The following is a 15,491-nucleotide window of genomic DNA, read 5'->3' as shown; positions in this document are numbered from 1 at the left end:
TTTCAAGTCTTGCCTCCGTGGCCGGTGGCCACTCCCTGGTGGCGCCCTGTGGGTTGGGAAACAGCGAGGAGGCGGGAGGAGGGAGCCCGGGTGGAGGAGCAGGGACCCCATCACACTCACACACTGGCTGCGGCCGCGCTGGGAGGAGAAAATGTCTCTGATGTGGGAGGGCTTCTGATTAACGGGAAGTGCGAGGGGGCTGTCAGTGGAGCAGCACATGTGTCCATGTAAACAGGACGGAGGGTGGAGTCCATCCATCCTCCCCCAGGCCTGCATCCACCCAACTGTGTGTGTGTGTGTGTGTGTCACCAGTGTGATAAAAGAATCTCAAATCGGTGTGTGCTCCACCTCTTATATCTCACCCCTGCACAGTCAGAGCCATTACACAGGTGGATTCTTTACACAGGGCATAGATCTCAGTGTAGTATATGTTGTAACACACATTTATTTATATACTGTATGTTTCTTTTTATTGTGCTTATCGGATTCAAAGGACTAGTATCAGAAGATTGTGATATATGTAGTTTGTCATGATCCTTAAAGCAAATGGGTATTTTGTAATTTGTCATTTGTAATACTGGGCTTTCTAAGTTAAGTAACAGTGTTACAATGTTAGAAAAAGTCCTGCATTGATAATGTCACTGCAGGCTGTGTAATATTAATGTAATCGAAAGTATAATTGCTCATAATTACAGTAAAACCTCCTCAGGAAAGCTATTGCCCTGCGGTTTTCTTTCTTTTTTAATCCAAATTCATATATATAACAAACAATATGGCGTATCATAAATCATGATGACATCAACACAATACTAAAAAGACTGAGCCGTTGGCAACAACAACAAACACACACACACACACACACACACACACACACACACACACACACACACAAAGGAAACACAAAATTGAACACACAAGTGGAACATCTGGAATCTCAGTGCCTGTATACTCGCGAAGAGACTGAAAAATTACTATATATAGTTGTGAACATTTGAGATATTTTTTGAAAGCTTGTTTGAAAGCTTGTTTAAACACAGGGGGAACCAGGGGTTGTTTATAGAAAATGACATTTGTGTAAAGAACTTTGACTTTCCCCAAACTCTGCTGATTTGTCCTCCATTTGAAGACCGCAAACTTTATGTTTTCACAAGTCAGAACTGGATTATTTTATGGAAAGCATTCACGAGCCCTGCTTCATATAGAAAAATTACTGTCAAGTATGAATAAATAAATAAAAGTAGAAATGCCGATATAGCCTCTCTCATCACAAACTGTATTTATTTCTGTATCTTTTTTTATTTCTGTATTTATTTATACTATTCATTTTGTCCCTCATGAATAGACAGCAGTACGAGTCATGTGACATTGTTTTACGCTTAATTGCACTCACTTAAAATACTGCAGGTGAATACAGTTCTGGTATAGAAATTATTATTATTATCAGAATCAGAATCAGAAAGTATTTATGGCCAAGTAGGTTTACACCTACCTGGAATTTGCCTTGGTATATAGGTGCATACAATGAACAGTAAACATAAAAACACAATAAGTACTACACATAAGAAAAAAACTATATATACAAATATTGATTTTAATATTGATATTATTATTGTGATTGTTATTGTTATTATCTGCTGACATTAGCCGTTGGGTGTTTCAGTCCATGCAGGATGTGTCGCAGCCTCGACCCACGCACAGAAACAGTTGAGATGACATGAGGAGCCACTTCCTTCACTTCAGTCCGCTGCTGCTCGAGCTGCGCCTCCCTGCGATGACGACCCGCCGAACTGCGAGGATTCCACCGCTCGTGAAGCTGCGCCTGGCTTCAGAGCAACTTGTGGCGTGAACTCTTCATCGTGCATCAGCCCCTGGATGCGGGTTGAGAGAGTTTCGCGAGGTTTTGCTGAAAGCTGCAGCAAAGTTTCACACAAGCCAACTGAACCTGCTGCAACAGGAAACCAGAGGCACCAGCACACAAGTGAAACCCGCGCCACTGAAGGTAAAGCTGCTTTTCCTCTGTCAACTGTTGTTTAGATTTTCAGAGGACAACATCCGAACACAACTTTATTCACCTGAAACCTTCATCTGCAGTTAATACAACATCTTTTTATTTCTCATTTGGATTAGAATAATGGAAGTCTTTAATAATCTAACGAAAACTGCACAACATCCTTTTAATCCGGGAATTGTTTAATTCAATCCTCTTGACAATCATAACTTCAATAGATCATTAATTATATATCCTTTCTATTCATAAGTAGCCACTGTGCCATACTACAGTTGCACTTGTGTATTGCAGTGCTCAGGACTTTCCCTGAGATATTAAAATGATATTTAAAATGATGTTATATTTATCCTTAGCAAGAATTGTATTCAAATGAACGTATCTGTCACGCTGTGTATGTGAAGTCTGTCTTTTCAATTCACATCGTCCAGCCACTACTGTATATATCTTGTTTTATGTTACACTGCCGTATACTCTGTTAGGCATTCACCTCTATAAACAGTTTAGTCCGTTTTATACACAATATTCTCTTTATTTTTCACACATAAAATGATAAATAGACATAAATGTAGGTTTATATTATGGTTAGTGACATCTGGTGATTCAATAGAACTCTGTTGGTGAAGGCCTTCCATTGTAACATGTCTGTATGACTAGTTTTATTGTGTTTTATTAGTTGTTTAGTCATGTTTTGAAACTGCTGGTCCATGGAACAGAATGACATTAATATTTAAAATAATAAAGTTTATCAGGAAACACAGTTCACTAGTAATAATCCAACTTCAATGGATGTCAGTGTAACAATTATATTGTCTTTTCTATTGCCTTTTATATTGTGACGAACTATTGTCTGTGTTTATTCTCAGGCCGGGCCCTTGTGCCTCTGTAGCTTCAGTCCCTCCATGTCCCCCTGCTGTCTGTAGACGGAGGCGATGGAGAGCCCGTCCTCCACAGTGAGGCGGCGAGCCTGGATCAACAGCAGCCGACGGCGGTCCACTCTGGAGGAGCCGGACCCCGGGAGGCGGCTGTGCAGCCTCCCATCGGCGTCCATCACAGATGACGACGTCTTCTCTGATGGCAAGTACCAACTCCGGAGTGCGTCAGGGATCCAATCACAAATCTTACAGTTTAGGTTTCAAATGTTTAATTGGCCAAATGTTTGACCAGTCTATCAACAATCTAATTTCTCCTATTACAGATATAATAAATATACATTTATACAATTTACTGGATTACCTAAACGCATTCAGATGTCCCACTTTTATGTCCAAAGTTATCATAACCTTTAGTAATGGTTAAACAGACGAAAAGCACCTGCAGTTATGTGCGAATGAGGATGAAGCTAGTCATGAAGCTAAGATACGTGTCTGATTTCCACAGGATGCTTCACAGGAAAGATCGAGGACTGGCTGCAGGGTTGTGGGTGAGTGACTTCGCTCTGCTGTGTTGTTTTTTTCTGTCTTCTTTTGTGTAAAATGAACGTTAGGTTCAATTTGTTGACGTCAGACTCTCGCAGCCTCTGAAGGTCAGAGTCGCTGGAAACTGGTGTAACAAACAACAGCAGACGTAGACTGGAAACTCTCTGAGGTCACATGTTCTGTAGCCACGGTGTTTGTTGTTGATGTGATGACGCGTTTTAACGGTTCCACTGGAAAAAATATATACGCTTCTTGTATCTCTCAATAAAACCTTCCGAGCTGATTTACCTGAACTAGCAAAGCGGTCACACAGGCAGGTTGTTAAGCTGCTGCTGACGTTACTCTCAGGATTCAGATGCAAACGTCTCAAACATTTCAGTCGTTCAGGCCTGAGACTGTTTCACCGTAGAAATCACCCAGCCTGCGCCCTTTGACCTTTGACCTTTTCAAGCAATTCTAGTTATTTTTAGAGTAAAACAATTAAATAACAAGGGGAAATAACAGTCATTTTTTCATGTTGTGAAACTGCCTGAAGGAAGGAGGTTATGTATCTCATATCCATTGTTGAAAAGGAAGCCAATCAGTGAGGGAAACCATATACAGTGTGTTCAGCAACTGAATGGCTGAGGCACTGCAGTGAAACGAGGGGTGTGATGGTTGCTGCGTCCGATAACTCAGCATGAAAAGGAGCAGATTGGTTGGAAGGTGTTCACCATAGTTCTGCTTGGTGGTGAACATTGCTACAAGAGGAAGTTGACAGACTTCAGCAGCTTGGAGAAAGTAGGTCTGAGGGATTCTCTGAAGCATGGACTGTATAGATAGACTGGTATCACTAATGTGTGTGTGTGTGTGTGTGTGTGTGTGTGTGTGTGTGTGTGTGTGTGTGTGTGTGTGTGTGTGTGTGTGTTACAGGTCAAACAACCCCCGCCAGCTGAGCCTTGGTGAGAATGACCTGAAATAAAGCATTTACACACACATTTTTTCGGATTTGTGTTGTACTTAAAATTATAAAATCTGTTATTTTAATCATGAAATTGAATCAGTTTAGTAGTTTAAACTACAACAGTCTATTAATGCAATAACAGCGCAACCATCTTTCACAAGCTCATTGTACGTTTTTGTGTGTAAAGCCTATGAAGTACAAGTCGGAGTAAAAAGCAATTTAGAATAAGTCACTCAAGTGCCTCAAATCTATACTTACACAGTACAGTATGAGTAAATGTACTTAGTTACATGAAGTGTTTACCTAATTACTAGAACTCAATGGCTTCCTTGTCCTCTCTTTAGAGTCTATGGTCAAAGCCAACAACTGTGATGATGACCTCAGTCTTGGTGCTGATGGTAAGTGCACACACGCACGCACACACGCACTCAAACTCTCTCACAGGGAACTAACAAAGCAGGAAATGTTCATAGAGCAAAATTAGGCGAGTGTCATGAATGGTTTCTATTCTCTGCTCGAGCTTTTGTTTGTGGAGTTCGTAAAAGTTGACGCACACAAAGACACACATCAGGTGTTTTATCTAACAGAAATGTCAGGTGCTGCACGGTGTTCCTGTTCTTCCCAGAGGCATAGGAGGAGATTTTTAGAGAAAAGTTTAGGTAGAAAGTTTTATATTTTATTTATAAATGCCTCAAAATTGTATCTAATCTTCTAATTTCTGTTTTTTAATATAACATGTTGCTACACACTACACACTTGAGGCCATAGTAGGGAAACGCTCTGTATTTGTCGTCAGGTTAAGGTGGATATATTTGTGTGTAACGGCGAGGTATAGAAGCGTAAAATGCTTTATTTTAATTTCATTGTGCCTTTAACCTAAAGATATCTTGAGTTTTGTTTATTTTAGATTAGCCCACCCATCACACACAGCCAGGCACATATTTGAGGGGTTTGCAAATGAACCGTGCACACAGATGCATATCAACATATTCCTCTTTTACTCTGGGTTTCAGCCTCTGAGTTAAACGGTGGGAAAATTCCATGTGAAGCTGGGTGAGTAGCATCTGTAATGTTACTGAATTAGTGAATATTAGTTAATAATAATCCATGTTACTTTGATCGATATATTGACGGATGCCATTCTGTAGTTTTTAACACAGTTCATTATGTGTGATATATAAACGTGATAAATGAAGTGTTGATGTTTCTAATGCTTCAGCGTATGAACGAGTCTCTTCACTGCTGTTTTTAGTTGAGTTACACCCCCTGCTCACTGAGGCTGTTTCTACTGAAGAAGTGTGAAGGACGTGACACTCATTTGTCAGTTAATGCTAGTGTGAAATACGGTCAATTTTCATAGAAATGAACTGTTGTTATCTTTCTTCTTTTTCTCACTATGACCGAGAAGTCCCGCCCAGCATCCGTCCACGAAACATCGACGAGGCAGACTCACCAGCAGGTCTGTCACCAGGATCATGAAGCTGAACTGATATCCAAATCTTTTTATAGGTTTTTTTCTATTTTCACATTGGAAATGAATTAAAAACTACAGTGAGGTCTTGTACCTGCCATGGCTACAGATTTTGCATTATAATTCCATAATGTGTTAAATCATTTATGTGATGTAACTTTTCACATTTCTTGCCCGCAGCAGAGGTGGACTATGTCTGCCGTCATTTCCCTTGGGGCACAGTATGGCCTCCAGCTGTCCCTCCTCCTCCTACACCTGTAAAACGACATCAAGGTGAGACCGCAACACTTTCAAAGGCCTCTTTATTCTGAAAGGTCAGCAGGCTGAGAACCAGGCTGTTGAACGACCTGCGAGACGAGTCCCCAATTTTACAAATCACTTTTCCTCTTTAACATTTTTGGCTTTTACCTGAATAACATTTTTTAATCTTATTCCCGTGCTTTCAATATTACCCCAGAAACGTTATGTCCACTTGTTAGTTGGTTGGTTGGATTTTAAGCAAGATTACACAAAAATAACTGAACGGATTTCCATGACACTTGGTGGAAGGATGTTGTATGTGTCAGGGAAGAACTCATAATATTTTGGGGCAAATCCAGGAACATCTTTTCACTTTCTTTAACATTGCAATATAATGTCTTTTTCAGCATTTTCACGGTTTCCCAGGGAATAAATAATGGATCTTGATGAAAACAACTAGGCACATTTAGGGAACTGATATCTGTGAATGTGCGAAAATTTGGCACAGCTTGATTGAATTTCAGGGAACTGTGGAGGTATATGCTCTACTGAGGGCCATTCTAGTTATGTAAAGCACCTTGCAGCTTTATTTTATTAATGCTCTACATGCTTGAACAAAACATTTACTCCCCCTTTCTCTCATACATACATCAGTGTATCTGAGGTCCTGAATATGTATTCGGAAGATGCAGAGGAGACGCTGTACGAGTTGGGTTTTGGCAACGATGAGCCACAGGCCCCGGTGCGCATCCCTCCTCGTTTCTTCACCTTCCCGTCTCAAGCTCAGGGCATCAGCTTCCGCCTCTTCCTGGACGCACAGCTGCGGCGGATACGAGAGGAGGACCCCAGCATCACTCTTGCTAGTAAGACTGTGGATTTATACAATCACTCTGCCATAGGTCATCTTTGTGGACTTATTGATACGTGTTTATGGTATGTGTGACAAGACGACATAATTCCGGGATATAGCAAATGAGATGTGTATTGTTTTCTTTCCCCAGGTCGTTTCAGACAAGTCCAAACGCTCACAGCGACGGCCAACGCCTTTTACTCCCTCTACTCCCACGTGTCCCGCACCCCTCTCCAGAAACTGGTCCCACCGGAGTTATGCCTCTCGTCTCCCATGGAGAAGATCGACCGCTTCAGGAACAGCGTTCGCAGTGAGCCGCGCTCTCCGGTGGAGAGGCTGAAGGACACCGTCTCCAAGATGTGCCTCTACACGGGCTCCCCTCGAGGCTCAGTCTCCACCTCTCCGCAGCCGTCACCCAGGAAAAGGTCCAGCCTCCCTGACGTTGTGGATCTGGTCCTTGTTAAAGTGAAGACGGAGGCGACCAAGAAACTGGATATGGGGGAATATAACAGGAGTAGTTCATCTGTGGATATTGGGCTCATAGATGATGATAGATCCTGTAGCAGTGGACAAATTGACACAGACATTGGAAATAAAATCCATCATAAGGAGACAAGCAGTAAACAAACAGATCATTTTGATGCTGATGAGAACGTCGTCCAACCAGCAGATGATGAAAGAAAGACACTGAATATAAAAACATCTCTTGCCACATTATCAGGAGAAACTGATCATCAGGGTCTTTCCCCTCCGGCAGAGCAGGTTGCCATGGTTACACATGATCTAATCTGCCCGCAGATAGTCGAGATCGACTCGGCACCCTTCTGCTGTCAACACACACGCTGTCCGAAAACAAACACTGGGACAGAAGGCACTGATAAAGCACATGAACCCAACATACAAGCCCCTATATCTGTTCCTGGTGAGGACTCATCCTACACAGGGGACGTTACGTCTTCTGGAGGGGTCAGACCGGTGGGAGCATCCAGCTCACTTCCTGTCCTGGCCCCCAATGACTGCCATACAAATTACTGCATCAATGTGACCGGCTGGGAGGGGGATGGTCCCTCCTCCTCCAGTGCACCACATTCCTGTCATGCTTCAAATGTCCCGCCTGTCCAGACGCGTGAGGGGTCGTTAGAAGGCGGGAAGACCCGGTACCTGAATCCTCCGACTCATCAGGGCCTGAGGAAAGTCTCCAATAACGTGAAACAGGTTAACTCGTTTGAGCTGGAGGAGGTACGGTGCTGTAACACTCACATTACCGAGGACAAATCTCACAATGGGCTCACAACATTCTGACATGTAAACAAAACTAACATCCTGTTATTCATCAGATAGACCGTTAATCTTTCATTTTAGAAAAGGAACTAGTCGAGCACACACCTCCGCCAAGTCCCAACAGTCGCCTTAAATCCAAACCAGCTGCACCCAATTTCACACACTCATCAGTTGCCCTATATTTGCCTGATTTAAAAAAAATCAAGATCCATAAATTATTCCCCAGAAAAACTGTGAAAATGTTGAAAAACGTCCAACGTTAAAAATGTTAAGGATCTGCCCCCTGATCTGAATGTTCACGTTGTTCAGCTCCATTTAGATCTGCTTGACATTAATATCTAACTCCTCAATAGTCAAATCAGACTAACAGTGAACAATGTACGCTTCGTGTCAATAGGTGCACAGTGCAGGGGAGGAAGAGTTTGGACAGTCAAATACTACAAGAACTACAAACTCACCAGTGTGCACGCAAGGCCAGTACAAAGGTACAGTATATTCATGTTTTATTTGTGTTTGAGGAACATTTTTTACATGTTGCCTTGGTACACTGTGGTCAGGATTTACAGGAACATGCCTTATCATCCAACAATCTGCTGCGCAATTAATACTGACCCTGTATTGAAGGGAAGTAACGCATGTGGTCGGTTTGCGCCTCAACAGCCACTGTGCAGCCCTTTGTCAAAGCACGTGGTTGTTTGTAGAAATGCACAAACACATTTCTGCATGAAACTTCCTGATAAACTTGAACATTTCACTTTTGGTTCTCACGTGACAAGAAGAGTTAAATATTTCAGACAGATATATGTAGAAAAATGTGTTTGAGCATGAACGTGCCTCCATTCAGGTGGGAGTGTAGCTCCGTCTGTGCAGTGGCGGACGGTGCACGGAGTTGTTGGCTGACTGTGTTTGTGTCCTCGTCCAGGTGAAGTGGTCCGGGGTGACAGCGTGCAGTCAGACAGCAGCGGCTACGCGGACGAAGAAGTCAGTCCCTCATCGGACCGACATGCCAGATGACACAAAGACACGGAACTCCATCATTCAATCTTCACACATTTGCACGGAGGATTTGAGTTTGCACGACTCGTGACTTGTGCGTCCAAATGACTTGGTCCCATGTGAAACTTTCAGAGGATCTACACTGAAGAAATCGAGTTTATCAAAAGGTTTTTCCCAGCGCTCATCCTCAATACAATTACTGTAAATGAATAAACATGAAGTCAATGAAAGACTGTCTGGATCATCACATTTGAACAGTAACAAGTCAGTCTGGAATTACAGCATGAACAATACATCACACCACAACAACAAGTCAATTTCACATGGAGCTCACACTTTATTTATTTTAAACTGGGCAACAATTTTACTATGACAAAGAACTGTCTCAAATTGAATAATGTCAGCACATAAAATTCACTAAAACCAGGAGATAACTTCCTTATCTCAGAATAACAAAATGCAGATCTGCCGTTTCAGACAAAATGAGGTCAGTGTTGCGTCAAACCCGCTGCACTCGAACATGTTCAGCCTGCATCTGTGCAAAGGACATTATCTTTTCAACTAGTGCAAACTGTTTCCGACTCTTTTCCAATACTTATTTCAGCAGAGTGCAAGGAATTGTATTGACAGATTAGCTACTGCAGTAACGGAGGTGGTAATGAGAGTTCACACCAAGACGGAGGTGTCAACAGTTTTTTTTAAATAATGTCACAGGAATCAGTCACATTGACGGAGAAAAGAGAAAAGTAATCACAGGGGTACGAATTATAAAGAAGAAAACAATCGTCAGTTCATATCTTTGAAACGGCACATGAGATATTATTTATCTGAATGATGACTCTAAAAGAAAATCGATTGGTTTTGTCTAACGTTCTATTGATAACAACAACAACAACAACAACTCCTTATCAGAAAACTCATAGTTCTTTTTCAGCTCTTTGATTCACACAGAAATGGATTTATATTGGTCTGAATGCAAAGTGAATGCAGGGTAATAGAGAAACTGGGAAATCTTTGTTACAATCACATTTTGTGTTGTTTTACTCCCAAATGTGAAACTTTGTGTGTGAACTGACCCAATAAGGAGATTTTAAATTATGCTCACTGTTTTCTTTTGTAGAGTTCTCATGATCACTGTGAGAGTTCCTAAAATGCTCTGATAGCCATGTTATCACCCAAGCTCACTGCTCCCTCCATATGATTCTACTAAATTTGATTGATTGATTGATTGATTGATTGACCCTATACTACAGTAAATACCAGAGTGTAACATTATTAGAGAGGGTTAATTTCAAACAAACCCAATTATGTGCCAGATACAAATCAAAGAGTTAATTTCATCTGAGTTTTAAAACGACAGGGGAAGCACGTCAAAAAAACTCAGCTCCTTCAGGCCAAACATTCAGAGCATCGCAGCGACAAACTGTTTGAGTTTCAGGGGATCAAATTAACATACAAGACACAAAAAAAACATTTTCAAAGATTCAAACAAGCTCAAGTGTAATGGGGCCAGTCTTTAAAACCATTCTCCTCTGATATTTATCATATCATAGAGTCTCTTCCTCCATGATTCAGTGTCATGGCTGTTAATTTTTTTCGAGTCCATCCATGAGATCGGCGATTCCATTGTCCAATTTCTTTTTTTTCGTTGCACCTGAATTCGTCTCCAGTTTTTGACAAAAGCACCATTTAAAATTCCAGATAAAGACTTTTTGTAAATTCTTGATTTGAGGTAAAAAGAGAGCTCTGTATGTACTGACAAGCAAAAATGAAAGTGACTGAAAAGGAATTTTTAAATAATTTGCAAGAAGAGGAGTGTTCATGAATTTTTGGGCAACTTAATGTTCAATTGCGACATTTAGAAATCAAAGTGGCCAAATCGGGCTCCAGGGTTTAAACTTGGGGGGACATGAAAAGTTTCTTTTCTCCAAAACTGAGGTAATTCACGGTTTTTGAACTCATCACAAAAGTTCCCTCCGTCGTCCAAAGTGGAAATTCATCCTGGCAATGTGCAGTTTTGCGAGTTCGAGTCTGCGAGTAGGAAGATGACTTGACATCATTTCCCTCCAGCCATGATTTTGAGGTAGTGCAGTGCATTGTGGGCTGCGTGGGCACGAGCGGCATCTTTACTCGGGGCAAAGCCGTGGCACACTGTGGCTGGTTGCGTGGACAGCTCCACGAGACACTGGCACATGCTGCTCAGACTGGGCTCCTCTGAAACAAGAGAGAACGAGGATGTTGGAAAACATTGAGACGGAGATTTCCCTGCATCACTGCTTCTTTAGACGACAGGTGGCGACGAGTCTACAACTACTAGTTATTATCGAATTAATCCGTTATTTTAGTAGTTTAATTGTTTCTGTGGAATGTAAAGAAATGACAGATTAAATGCCCAAACCAGGAAATATTTGGTATTCATACTCAATATAAATGAAATTGTTTCATTTCCGATGAATAGATTCATGTTTTGAGAGTGTAAAAGAGTTAACTGGTTTTTCCTGCACAAACATTTTAACAAAATAAAAATTGCACTGAATTAGTCCCGAGTTGTGACACAACTTAAAAGTCTTGTGCATCTGTGAAGTGCTGACGTCAGATGAAAGGGTTTCACCTGCACGAAACTGTGACATGCAGCTGCATCATATCTGATGTGAGTTAAAGTAACCACACGGTTTTTTTTACATGTAATTTGTGGAATGCTGTCACCAAAATGTACCCATGATGTTCTGCAACTCTTAGTTGGTGCAGGTGTTAAAAACCAGTTTAGAAGGTTCAATTCATATTTAAATGAACTGAACTGCATCTCTTCATGCATGTAGCTGTAGAGTATCGTCAGTTATTGTCCATTCAAAGTCTAACCCCTCTTTAACTCAACTTTAAGGTAGTCGAACTGTGGTGGTCAGCAGGAGTGAATGGAACTATAGTTAATGTCAATGCTGCAGTTTGGGAACTCACCCAGATCCAAGTAACTGACGTCAAAGCTCTGTTCGACGGACAGGTCACTCAGTAAGGAGCAGAAGTCGGAGTCGGAGGGCATTCCCAGAGGGTGGCTGCGGAGCTGGAGGATCTTCTCTCCAGCAGAGTTACGCAGAGAGTCCCATGTGCAGCTGAAGCTTTTACTTTTACCCGAGTCAACTTTGTTCCCAATGTGCTGTGTGTGCAGGAGAGAGGAAATTCACAGCAGTTAATTAACTAGTATTATCAGCCAGCAGGACTTAAGAGTAAGAAAAGGGGTAATGGGGGTAAACATAATAGAATATTTGCATCTGTCGTGGTGTCGATAAGTGACATAGGAAATGACAGAATCTGCGACTTGTGGGTTTGAATGAGCTTATTACAACAAACTGACCCGATCAGAATAAATATTTATAGAGAAGCTGTATCATGAGTTCATCCAGAGTCAGGATGGGCCTTGTTATCAGTTCAAACACATGGAGCCGGATGCGGCTACAGACGTCAAGTCAGGATGAGCTGCGTGTGCAAGGTTAAACGTGTGTGCAATTGATAGTAGCAAACGTCAGTTCATCTCAGGACACACACCCATTCCCACACACTATACTTTTTCTGGCACTGTATATATTCATTTTTTTCTATATTTCCTTACAAGTAAGTACTACATGTTAGTTATTATTATTTTTGACTCTTACTGCTGTAATATTGCAAATTTCCCCATTGTGGGACTGATAAAGGATGATCTTATCATATCTTATCTTCTGCAGCGCCGTGCATCCTTTCCTGTAATATGCCGAATAATTTACCATAACTGGTGCACATATGTACAGAGAAGGTTTGTTTCTCACCACGGTGAACGTATCATCCTCCACATCCACCTCGTGGGTGGTCCTCAGGTCGACCGGAACATCGTGTATACGCGATAACATCTTAGCTGCTGCGTTTCTTTTGGCTAGTTTCTTGGACGTTCCACTTCCTGGAGATGAACCGGAGACTGTGGGTCAGGTATGACCACAACTGGTCTGACTTTTTGATTGATATTCAGTACCCATCATTTGCAGAATAAGCTGGTATATCTTGTAAAATGGGACATTCATATTTCTGTCTATCATTGGCACCTATAAATGGTGCCACAGGGAAATCAATGATCTTGCTATTCATGTGTGAAGAGTCAGTGAAGGTCAGACACTTCTCAACACGGCTGACAAAGGCAGTACGTGTGATTTTTTTTCAATCCAAATGAAATGTTTCATATCAGTATGACTTCATGGGCAGCATGAGTAAATGTATCATCACTGATGGCCCAATTCTTTGATGTATGAGAACAGGATAAATACTCATGCACACAAACGTACACACATGTTCACTGAAGGAAATATTCTGCATTTTACCGATTTCCACAAATCTCTCGACTCTGCAGGTCATGGTGAACTCTTTTCGATGTGCAGGACCAGACTCCTGAGTGACCGTGTACTCTGGCAAACGCCATCCTTTCTGCACCACCAGCTCCTGACAGAGAAGAACACGGACAAGTGTTGAATCACAAAATAAAGAAACAAACAAAAAGGCATGAAACTAATAACTATCTTGACACCAACTGGGAAATTGTGATGAAACATGATGGTGTTATTTGAGAAACGTCAAAGGACATAATTAAACTTTGAGAGGAGTAGTTTTCTTAGATGACTCACCTGCAGAGCCCCCACGGGGTTACATTCAGACTGCTGAGAAAGGCTTGAGGTCTTCATCTCTGTCTTGCAGCTGCACAGAAGATGAGATAAAACAACTCAACGATAAGTAATCAAGCCACACAGACCTCAATTCGAGGGGGAAACTGACTAAACTGACCTGTCTCCATCGGTAGACACTTCAACCGCAATAATACCTTCTACTCCAACACCGACTACTGTGGGACCCTCGAGTTCTTCTTGGAGCATCTTCAGAGCAGCCTCGGCTGCTTTGTGCTTGGCCGCCTTCTTGCTGGGCCCTTGGCCGGTGCAGCTGATCTCTCCAACGGAGACGCGGAAAGTGAAGTTGGGCTGGTGGGCCTGTCCCTCGGCCTTCAGCAGGTCATACACTGGGGTCTTGCCTATCCGCGTTCCATACTCCTGCAGCAGACTGATCGGCGTCTTTCCGGGACTCACAGCCAGCATTTGCTCAATACTGAATGGAAGAGAACAAAAAGTCAGATGAAATTATTGTCCTTCTTACATATTTCATTAAAGATAAAAAGTGCGCACTCACTACACTCGCATAAATTACACAAGTGTCTCTCTATACATGGAATGGACTATATGGACTGTATTTATAATGCGCTTTACCAGCCTTATCAACCAATCAAAACGCTTTGCAGCATAAGTCGCATTCACACACATTTCCTATCGTACCCTATATATATATATATAAACTGTCAATTTGGTCACACAAATCCAGAAAACCTCACTATGGAGTTCTCCAATCCAGCTGGTATCAGACATACACTAAACTCCAGAGAATAAATAACTGCAATCTACAATTCCACATCTACTTTGTATTGCGGCGACAGAACTTTCAACAGCAGATATGAAAATATCCACTTGGCTGATTTCTAAATGAACGATTTCATAAACAAAAGTAAATATATGTGAAGAAACAACTAACCCTAACTTTTATTTATTTAAAACGGACAGTGTTCATACATAACTATGAGCAAAATGGTTCATATAAATGTACCAGTTAGTCTCTTAGACTCGTATCTCTATTAAACAGCTGGCAATGCAGGATGCAACGGTTTGTGTAGTGTGCAGGAACATCTGTATAGTAGAACACGTACAGACTGATCATCTATAATCAGGGCAGTTCATTTCTAAGAGTGAGGACTGAGGACATTTTTAATGGTTATTAAAACGTTAATAAATAAAGCTATAGATGTCTAATAGCACTTTTAGGACTATCTGGATTCAGTAATTTAGTAATCACATCGTAATCAACGGGTCCATGGATCAATAATCAGTAACAAACGACAGTAACGTTAGTTTAACAGTGGAACCAGTACAGAAAACCCCCGACGTAAAGCATGTGATGCTCAGTGCTACGTTAGCTTAGCATGTGTGCAGCTTCACCTGGAGCACCCGGAGTTATTCTTCCAGCTGTCCGGGGCTGTCTCGTCGTTCATTCCCTATTTCCCGCAGACGGTGCCGGTCGGTTTCGGATCCGCGAATCCCCCCAGAGCAGGACGGACACCCCGCTTCTCCTCAGACGGTGTTTCCACGGGCAGGAGACATGTGAAGAGCAGAAGAGGCGCCCTCCGCTCCGACACAACAATGTGACGTAGCGCGCCTCCGGCCGGAAGTCCA

At 41.9% G+C, this 15,491-nt stretch overlaps 2 protein-coding genes across 6 annotated transcripts; one reads left to right on the top strand and one right to left on the bottom strand.

Annotated features, from left to right (window-relative positions):
- Window positions 1-1,693: 1,693 nt before the first annotated feature.
- On the top strand, window positions 1,694-9,434 carry tespa1 (thymocyte expressed, positive selection associated 1). 4 transcript variants are annotated; one of them, XM_035153283.2, is made up of 12 exons: window positions 1,694-1,999; window positions 2,929-3,082; window positions 3,386-3,428; window positions 4,336-4,364; window positions 4,711-4,764; window positions 5,380-5,419; window positions 5,775-5,825; window positions 6,018-6,110; window positions 6,732-6,940; window positions 7,079-8,166; window positions 8,606-8,693; window positions 9,131-9,434. In XM_035153283.2, the coding sequence occupies exons 2-12, from the start codon at window positions 2,938-2,940 to the stop codon at window positions 9,220-9,222; spliced, it is 1,932 nt and encodes a 643-aa protein (XP_035009174.2). In that variant the 5' UTR covers window positions 1,694-1,999; window positions 2,929-2,937; the 3' UTR covers window positions 9,223-9,434. The 4 variants fall into 4 exon arrangements, with proteins under 4 accessions (XP_035009174.2, XP_035009175.2, XP_035009173.2 ...); XM_035153284.2 differs by having other exon boundaries at window positions 2,872-3,082; window positions 6,021-6,110; XM_035153282.2 differs by having other exon boundaries at window positions 2,872-3,082.
- An 83-nt stretch (window positions 9,435-9,517) lies between these two features.
- Window positions 9,518-15,470, bottom strand: tarbp2 (TAR (HIV) RNA binding protein 2). 2 transcript variants are annotated; one of them, XM_035153291.2, is made up of 7 exons: window positions 15,258-15,470; window positions 14,005-14,319; window positions 13,848-13,917; window positions 13,548-13,665; window positions 13,005-13,150; window positions 12,160-12,355; window positions 9,518-11,418 (listed from the first exon to the last, which is right to left on the bottom strand). In XM_035153291.2, exons 1-7 carry the CDS (start codon window positions 15,308-15,310, stop codon window positions 11,261-11,263), a joined length of 1,056 nt encoding a protein of 351 aa, XP_035009182.1. In that variant the 5' UTR covers window positions 15,311-15,470; the 3' UTR covers window positions 9,518-11,260. The 2 variants fall into 2 exon arrangements, with proteins under 2 accessions (XP_035009182.1, XP_035009183.1); XM_035153292.2 differs by having other exon boundaries at window positions 13,005-13,132.
- Window positions 15,471-15,491: the final 21 nt, after the last annotated feature.

Source organism: Hippoglossus stenolepis, chromosome 3 (genome assembly GCF_022539355.2).
Source record: "Hippoglossus stenolepis isolate QCI-W04-F060 chromosome 3, HSTE1.2, whole genome shotgun sequence".
Taxonomy (NCBI): Eukaryota; Metazoa; Chordata; class Actinopteri; order Pleuronectiformes; family Pleuronectidae; genus Hippoglossus; species Hippoglossus stenolepis.
Note: the sequence above shows the minus strand (reverse complement) of the source record. Positions and strands in the feature narration are given on the sequence as shown.

Excerpts from the sequence above, each read along its gene's own strand:
- tespa1 (XM_035153283.2), top strand. The coding sequence starts at position 2,938 with ATGGAGAGCCCGTCCTCCACAGTGAGGCGGCGAGCCTGGATCAACAGC. Across the intron at positions 4,365-4,710 it reads CCCCCGCCAGCTGAGCCTTG|AGTCTATGGTCAAAGCCAAC; the intron begins GTGAGAATGACC and ends TCCTCTCTTTAG. Across the intron at positions 8,694-9,130 it reads CACGCAAGGCCAGTACAAAG|GTGAAGTGGTCCGGGGTGAC; the intron begins GTACAGTATATT and ends GTCCTCGTCCAG.
- tarbp2 (XM_035153291.2), bottom strand. The coding sequence starts at position 15,310 with ATGAACGACGAGACAGCCCCGGACAGCTGGAAGAATAACTCCGGGTGC. Across the intron at positions 14,320-15,257 it reads AATAACTCCGGGTGCTCCAG|TATTGAGCAAATGCTGGCTG; the intron begins GTGAAGCTGCAC and ends TCTTCCATTCAG. Across the intron at positions 12,356-13,004 it reads AGGATGATACGTTCACCGTG|CACATTGGGAACAAAGTTGA; the intron begins GTGAGAAACAAA and ends CTGCACACACAG.